At 34.5% G+C, this 7901-nt stretch overlaps 2 protein-coding genes across 12 annotated transcripts; both read left to right on the forward strand.

Annotated features, from left to right (window-relative positions):
* The first annotated feature begins 283 nt into the window (after positions 1-283).
* On the forward strand, positions 284-4111 carry LOC107627414 (uncharacterized). 6 transcript variants are annotated; one of them, XM_021119125.2, is made up of 5 exons: positions 284-661; positions 1868-1956; positions 2834-2970; positions 3071-3208; positions 3661-4111. In XM_021119125.2, the coding sequence occupies exons 1-5, from the start codon at positions 504-506 to the stop codon at positions 3850-3852; spliced, it is 714 nt and encodes a 237-aa protein (XP_020974784.1). In that variant the 5' UTR covers positions 284-503; the 3' UTR covers positions 3853-4111. The 6 variants fall into 6 exon arrangements, with proteins under 6 accessions (XP_020974784.1, XP_020974786.1, XP_016185750.1 ...); XM_021119127.2 differs by having other exon boundaries at positions 286-574; XM_021119135.2 differs by having other exon boundaries at positions 518-1736.
* Positions 4112-5271: 1160 nt separating this feature from the next.
* Positions 5272-7537, forward strand: LOC107617243 (uncharacterized). Of its 6 annotated transcripts, none has more exons than XM_088502413.1 (7): positions 5272-5520; positions 5598-5704; positions 5934-6010; positions 6354-6462; positions 6728-6741; positions 7007-7108; positions 7191-7537. In XM_088502413.1, the coding sequence occupies exons 2-7, from the start codon at positions 5689-5691 to the stop codon at positions 7305-7307; spliced, it is 435 nt and encodes a 144-aa protein (XP_088358539.1). In that variant the 5' UTR covers positions 5272-5520; positions 5598-5688; the 3' UTR covers positions 7308-7537. The 6 variants fall into 6 exon arrangements, with proteins under 6 accessions (XP_088358539.1, XP_088358538.1, XP_088358540.1 ...); XM_088502412.1 differs by having other exon boundaries at positions 5295-5520; positions 5598-5838; positions 5937-6010; XM_088502414.1 differs by having other exon boundaries at positions 5295-5520; positions 5604-5704.
* Positions 7538-7901: the final 364 nt, after the last annotated feature.

Consider the following 7901-nt stretch of genomic DNA (forward strand, 5'->3'; position numbering starts at 1 on the left):
AGAGAAACCCTTTATTATTTTATCATTGGCCTATTTTTGGCATTGCATATCATTGTAGTTTGTTTATTCATAGAACTAGTTGTTTATAATCCCCTTTTGAAGTAAAAAAATGCAGTAGAAGAGTGTTTAGAACCAGTTGCTTTATTCATTGAATTTTTATAGAATCAGGTGTTTATTATAAAACGGTTTTTCCGGTTGAACCACGGTTGAACTGGTTGAACTAATAAACTAGTAAACCAGTAACTAGAGCGGTTCGATGACCGGTCTGGTTTTTTGAACCTTGTTGAAAGGAAAAAAGGGATTGCACACGTTTGGCTCCCTTCTCCAACTCCTTCCTTGGTCATCAGCAAAATGCCCTAGCCTCCACCAAAGAAAGCAAACCCTAGTCTCCACCAATCTTGTCGCCGTCTGTCGGAGTGAGAGATTGCTGCTGCCGCCTCCGTCGCACTCAAGAACTTCCGTCTTCGTGCTATCGGCGTTCGTTACTTCGCTCTCACCATCCCATGTTCGCTCTCATCAGTCGCCTGTTCGCCGTCGTCCGTTGCGCTCAACCGCTCTCCGTCGTCCGTCGAAGGTCAATGCTCACTGCTAGTGCTTGTTCTTCGTGTTTTTTTTATTGTCTGTCCAGAAACCAAACCCTCTTCATGCTTGTTCTTCGATGGTTAGTGATCGTCGTTTTTTAATACTCACTGTTGGTGTTTTGTTTTTCATTGATTGATGATTATTGATTAAGTGATGTGTTGCTGGTTTGTTTTTTTACTTTGTGCTTGAGTTAATTGGATGCTCTGTCAGTGCTTAGTGCTTGTTCTTGGTTGATTTGCTTTGCTCACTACTCTGGCTTGTTCTAGCCTATTCTTGATTAATTAACTCTGTTATTGGCTTATTGATTGATGCTAAATTGGTACGGATAAACTGTTACTGGCTTGTTCTTGGCTTTTTTGTTTGTTGTTAAATTTTGTTAAAGTTTCTTGATTTTGTGCTCATTACCTCATTCAGTGCTTTTTTTTTTTTTTGTTAATCATTGTGCTGAGCTTGTTATTCATTGGCTTATTGATTGATGCTAAATTGGTACTGATAAACTGTTACTGGCTTGTTCTTGGCTTTTTTTATCTGTTGTTAAATTTTGGTAAAGTTTCTTGATTTTGTGCTCATTACCTCATTTAGGACTTTTTTTTGTTGTTAATCACTGTGCTGAGCTTGTTAAAATTGGGTTAAAAACTTTGTTAATCTTTGTTAAAGCATGTTAATTTTTGTGTTAACCTTGTGAAAACTATGTGAAAAACTTGATTGGCTTTGCTCACTACTCTGGCTTGTTCTAGCCTGTTCTTGATTAATGAACTCTGTTACTGGCTTATTGATTGATGCTAAATTGGTACTGATAAACTGTTATTGGCTTGTTCTTGCTTTTTTTCTGATGTTAAATTTTATTAAAGTTTCTTGATTTTGTGCTCATTACCTCACTCAGTGCTTTTTTTTTTTTTGTTAATCATTGTGCTGATCTTGTTAAAATCGGGTTAAAATTGATAATCTTTTGGAGTTTGATGTATAATAGGTTGATTTCAAGCTGAGATTTTCTTCTAATAATGATACTGACAACTGGAATAACTTAACAATTGGACTATTCATTTTAGAGAGGAAAAACATCTACATAATTTTTATATTTTATTGATGAGCATTTGAGCTGTTTATATTTGAAGCTTGTAAAACAGATGGAATGCTTTCTATAAAAACCACGAGTAAGTTTAATGTTCTTCTCACAGTTAATTTTGCTTTGATTTCATTGAATACATGCATACACCTCAAGCTTGAATATGTTTTGAGCCATAGTATTAAAATGTTTTGAAAATTCTACTTGAAACTTTATTAGGGAGCAGCTCAAAATTAGGAGTGGAGTAGCTTGCAGCATTGAAAACCATCAGCACAATGAACTGGTGATAGAGGCAGTCATAATAATAAGTAACATGCCTGTAGACATGTTTTGTAATTTTATATTATAGCAATACACATATTCTATAATTTTTATTGTATTGATGATTTATTGATTGTTTTTATTGTGTTGATGAGAGTTGTTCTATAATTTATTTATTATTTTATTTTAAAACGGTTGGACTGGTTGGACCAATAAATCAGTGAACCAGTGAGTAAAACGATTCGATGACCGGTCCGGTTCTCAAAATCTTGGTTTGTGGCTTTGTGCTAAGCCTCAAGCTGTCAAGCACAATAAAAGACCAAATGCATATGAGGTACCTTTTTGGTGTGACTCTCCAATCTGACATATAATGATAACTAAGCTAGCCTTTCACATGGACCTGTATTGATTGGACAAACTAAAAGCCCAAAGTAGTGACAGAAAAAATTAAAGGCCCAATCCAAGTCCAAAAAAATGTTTCGTGGCTTAAACCCTTTAAACCCTTCCGAATGGCTTATTTTCGGCTAGAAGAGGAAGAGTAAGAGTAAGAGGAAGAAGAGTGCAGGTTCAATAGCACGACAAGTTCGGATTTTTGGGATATAATTCAGAGACTTGTTTTACTCTTCACTGCATGGCTAGGTGTTGATATTTTTCCATTTCAGCTCAGGTGATTCCATTCGGCTTTCATATTTTGGTTTGCCTGGTCGCTCTCGCGTGTACCCAAATGGCTGCACCCTAATCCCTGTTTTGTATTCGATTTCAATTGCAATTTCAAGCTCTAATGTGTTTCCCTCTTTTCGTCATCAAATTTATGACCTGAATCTCGATTCCTTGACTGCTTTTCAGTTTCATAAACTTGGGGGATTCTTCCCTCTTATGGAACTTGAGTTCTGAAACTAAATGTGAAGAACTATTTGTTGACAGTGAATAGGATGGATCACTTTGCGGGAGCTGAAGAGCATCTTGCTCAACAAAGACTGAGGCAGAAGCTTGATGAAGTCAATGTAGCTGCTCAAAATGACCTTGCCCCTATCCAAGACCATGTCAATTTCACTCTCCAGGTTTCTTCTTTCTTGACTGCTTCAATACGATGACAAATTTTGCACTTGCAAGCTTCCTATTCTACATAGTTCATTGTTTGATTGGATTTGACCTTTCCAGAAAGCATATTTCAAATGTGCGTATGAGTGCTTTGATAGGAGCAGAAGGCAGGAAGAGATAACTTCTTGTGTCGAAAATTGCAGTATTCCTCTTGCTAATGTTCAACAGACTTTTGATACTGAGATGCAAAAGTTTCAGGTAAGTCTCTCCTTCCTTTCTCAACTGTTGTTGCTTCTTTAATTGCAAAAGTATTGTGAATTAATTTAATAAACAAGTCTCAATAGTACAATCAACGATTAATTGTCTTTCATTCTAGGTAATCAGTTGAAACTCGATCCACTATTGATTATAGGGTTTGCAAACATTAAAATTGGACCCAATTCACACTTTACTTTTTCAACACTTTTTGATGAAAATTAATGGTTTGTTGTAAGAAATAGAGCAGATATGTATGTGTATGCATGCATCTTCGAAAATTTTGCATTGGAAGATCTTTGGACCTCCAAAACATTTAGTTTGATTTCCTATTGAAGATATGGTATTCATAGATCCATGTAACTTACCTCACCTTGTAGTAAAAGGCTTAGTAGTTTTTGTTGTTGATTTCCCATTATTTGGACAATAAATACCTTGTTTTGAACATGGTGCAGGAGAAATTGAATAGATCTCTGATGGTATGTCAAGATAGGTATGAGTCTGCAAAGCTCCAGCAGAAAGGTGGGGCCATGAATGATATGGTTTCCTGTGCTGATGAGGCGATCCAAGACAGTATCAAGATGCTACCACTTCTTGCTAATAAGTTGAAATCCTCCTTTGGCATTAAGGACAATGACTCCTTCTAGCTCCATTTTTTGTATCCAAAGATTTAGTTATTATTGTAGATGGTGCAAATTTGCAAGACATTATTTTGTAACTCTATCTAGAGTACACAAGATTTTACTGGATTTCTGTACTTAGAATGCTGGGGAAGCTTGATTTATCAATGACTTGAAGCAATAATTATGTGCATTTCGTTAGGTTTTATTTCGCTACCTTCAAATGTAACATTGTATACGATGTGATCATTTTAAATATTAATCGCAAACAACTTCACCCGTGCAATCTAGCCACCTGTTCTTTAAGCGGAATGCAAGCTCAACAATGCAGCATGAGTTTCTCCATTATTTCGTTCTTCAGTAGTATGGTACACTAACGTGAAAAGCTTATGTTATAAACTGGTCATAAGTGGTGATTTTTCTCGTGGGGAACAACTTAATGTTTCGTTTTATCGTTTGACTTTGGGAATTTTATATTTTAGTAGAAGTTGAAACTGTGAAAGATATATCAATGATTGTATTAATGAGGCCCAATCATTTTCTCCCCCTCCCCTCGAATTTTTTATTTTTAATATTGGAGTGGTAGTGGTGTTTTTTTAAAATGTGGATTATTGGGGTGTTATACTCAAATGTGGGATCGTTTAATTAGAGAAGCAGAAATCGGACCGTCCGATTTATTAGAGGTACAGAAATCGGACCGTCCGATTTGTGGGAGGTGCAGAAATCAGACCGTCCGATTTGTGGGAGGTGCAGAAATCGGACCGTCCGATTTGTAGGAGGTACACAAATCGGACCGTCCGATTTGTGGTAAAAAAAAAAATTTTAAGGTACTCCGATTTCTGTACTTCCACAATTTCAAAAAACACCAAAAATTACAATGTTAAGGTATATCACCACTTCTACTTCCATAACCAAAAAAAATAGCCCCTCCCCTCCCCCCAACAAACGATGATTGTTTTCCTCCCCCAAAAGAAAAGAGCTTCTGTCAATATATTAGTGCATATAGTATATTTGCTAAATTTTTAATAATAAAATAAAATATAAAAAAATATTTTTTTAAAAAAAATTATAATTTATATTTTTTTAAAAAAAGTTTTTTTCTTAAAAATAATATTTTTATGTAATAAATAAATAAATAAATATTTTTATATTATATCTAAATATAATTAATAGATAAAATTTTTTTATATAAAATATCTAAACATAAAATTATTTTTATTTTTTTAAAAATCTTTTTAAAATAAATAATTTAACAAAAAACTCAAAAATTCACCGTAACAAGCCCTAAGCACACAATATAATTTTTAAAGTGGTTAAAATTTTCTTTTTAAAAGCTTTTCCAAATACAATGAAAAATAACCATATAAATAGACTTTGAAGTTTGAATGATAGAATTTTCTTTAGTCTTTACCGGATATAAATATATGATTGCAATAGATATATTTTGGTGCAATTAATTTGGGTGTAAGTGAAGATAAGTAGAAGTGAACAGAACTAGAAGGAAGAGGAGGCAGCAGCAGAGTTTGGTGAAGTAGTATCTAAGCCTGAATTACCAGATATGTACTTCCTCAGTCCTCATTTCTTCTAATTTGCGAATTTTCTTGCTCAGCGTATATTTCCGGTGACAATTGTAGCACACAAACAATGCAAGCAGCATCTCTATCTCAAACCTTCATCGTAAATCCAACTCCACAGGTTATTTCTCTTCTTCTATTCTGAGAGAAGCCACTAATCGTAGATTGTTTATTTTTAAAATGCATATTTTGTGGCAGCTGCAGGTGGCCAGATGCAAGCAGAGAGTAGATGAGTTCATAATCCCCACCATGAATTTTACACGTCTGCCTCCTTCATGGAAGCTTAGACATGCTGCAACAAAAAGGCACTGCTGCTTTCTATATTTCAAATTGCGTCATTGTTTGTTCTAGTTCAACCTGCTTAAATTCATTCATATTAAATTTGAAATGTTCAGGGAACACGTTCAATGTCTTCCTAATGCTGCCGTTTTATCAGATGCTAGTATTCCTTAGCTCAAACCATGCTCATTTTAATCGAAACTCTTGATTTTTATGTAAACAAATTCTCTTGGACTTCGGTTTTTCTTCTTGTAGATACTGAAATTACTTGTGCACAGTTCGAGGAGTTCTCTGTCTCTGTTGGTGACATCAGTGATTCTAAAGAACTAAAGGTACATGCAGGCACAACCTCTAATCGAAATAAGTTTAAATGATCAGAGAAGGAATATGCAGGGCCAGCAGGGCAGAATCATGAAATAATTGTTTAGATATATGTACAATATGATAATTACATTATTCAATAATAAGCATATGCAAGCTCATGATTTTGCTCAAAAGCATAGTGTGTGTTCAGGAACACATATAATTTTCTGTTATATTCTTTGACACGTTTAGTAATGTGCAATTGGCTGTTAAATTGTCCCACACGTGTAATTTCTAGGGTTGCATAGTCATGGTTTCCTTGTGCCTGTAAATTTTAAATGGTGAATGCTTTGTTTAAATGCTTCTGTTCAGATAAGCATAAAGGTATCTGGAAGCAAAACTCAACAGATCTTTGATGATGTCTTTGGGAAAATGGTTGCAGCAGCACAACCAATTCCGGGATTCCGAAGAGTAAAAGGAGGTGAAGTATCTGTCGACTTATATATGAAGAACACTATCAAGTTTTAATTGTGTGGATTTATATCTAAATTTGAAGTGTAATGAATTTCCATGGATTCCCGAGCTAATAGCAAAAATAAAAATGAGAGAAAAGGATAGCCAATGAAAAAGATTGACTGAATCTATAACTGCTCTGGAACATAATTTTAGTTTCCTTTGTCACTAAACTTGAATTTTTCTTTTGTTCTCATGGCCAATTGCTGCTCCAACAATTTGGGGACTGCCAGGAAAAACACCAAATGTAATTATCCATAGTCATCAAGTCTCTGTTTTAGTCTCCATTGGCTATGTTGTTGTTGGCGTTTGGCATTGGTTTGTCATGAAGATTTGAATCAGATAGATACTTAATCTTTTCTCCATTTTCTCTTCCTTCTTACTATGAACAATACGTTTGGTATGTTTAGATAGAATCGAGGTACCAGTTATGCTCTGTTGTTGATTCAGCTGTATAGGTCTTTGATACAAAGGAGATTAATCCAATTTTTGCCATATGTTGTGTACAACAGATACCAAAAGAAATTTTGTTAGAGGTGCTTGGGCCATCAAGAGTGTACAAGGAAGTTATCAAGAAAGTTATCAACTCAACTGTAGCTGAGTATGTGGAGAAGGTATTTTGCCATATGCTATATTTGGATTAGGTTGCTTCTGTGAAAAGTATTTAACATTAATATCAATATGTAATGATTGCAGGAGCGGTTGATGGTTAGCACTAACCTGAGAGTTGAGCAAAGCTTTGAAGATCTTAAAAGTACCTTTGAAGAGGGACAACAATTCAGCTTTGATGCTGTGATTCAGCTTCAAAAGTAGAAGCGAATTACATTTGTTTATTCACACTTGTGAGAATACAGGAAGGCTAAGAGCAAACTTAGGGAGTAAAATAAGTTTACAAGGAATTTTTAATAGGAGAGAACTTGTAGGTAGTTTTCATAAGAAAATTTTATTCTTGATCATTGAAATTATAACATAGATGATACTATATACATTTCTGTAGCATTGTAATTGAAACATCATCAAAAATAAGAAAGAAAATTAATTCACATCATATTTTCTCATATTGTCTTTGTTATAGTTAGTGCATTATTGTGAGTAGTGTTCAATTTCATATTACTTTGTATCTATTAGAAGTCCAAATTCCGCTGCAGACTCTACAATTGGTATCAGGAGCCAACGTTATATTATTCATTATTTGCGTGGTAAAATTCAATTTTAAATATAATGGCTTCTACTAGTGGTAATGTCAAAGTAGACAAATATGAAATCGAGAAATTTAATGGGAAAAATGATTTTTCCTATTGGAGGATGCAAATGAAAAATCTGCTTATATCACAAAAATTACACAAGGCGCTGGCAAGAAAAGAGAAAAAGTCGGAGGAAATGAAAGATGAGGATTGGGAAGAATTA

This window comes from Arachis ipaensis, chromosome B1 (assembly GCF_059453495.1).
Source record: "Arachis ipaensis isolate K30076 ecotype BB chromosome B1, ASM5945349v1, whole genome shotgun sequence".
NCBI classification, from domain to species: domain Eukaryota; kingdom Viridiplantae; phylum Streptophyta; class Magnoliopsida; order Fabales; family Fabaceae; genus Arachis; species Arachis ipaensis.

What these genes read in the sequence shown, in the direction of transcription:
- LOC107627414 (XM_021119125.2), top strand. Translation starts at nt 504, where the DNA reads ATGTTCGCTCTCATCAGTCGCCTGTTCGCCGTCGTCCGTTGCGCTCAA. An exon ending in TTCATGCTTGTTCTTCGATG is followed by an intron (nt 662 to 1,867) that starts GTTAGTGATCGT and finishes AAACTTTATTAG; the next exon opens with GGAGCAGCTCAAAATTAGGA. An exon ending in CTGAGATGCAAAAGTTTCAG is followed by an intron (nt 3,209 to 3,660) that starts GTAAGTCTCTCC and finishes AACATGGTGCAG; the next exon opens with GAGAAATTGAATAGATCTCT.
- LOC107617243 (XM_088502408.1), top strand. Translation starts at nt 5,861, where the DNA reads ATGCTCATTTTAATCGAAACTCTTGATTTTTATGTAAACAAATTCTCT. An exon ending in GTGATTCTAAAGAACTAAAG is followed by an intron (nt 6,011 to 6,353) that starts GTACATGCAGGC and finishes GCTTCTGTTCAG; the next exon opens with ATAAGCATAAAGGTATCTGG. An exon ending in TAGCTGAGTATGTGGAGAAG is followed by an intron (nt 7,109 to 7,190) that starts GTATTTTGCCAT and finishes TAATGATTGCAG; the next exon opens with GAGCGGTTGATGGTTAGCAC.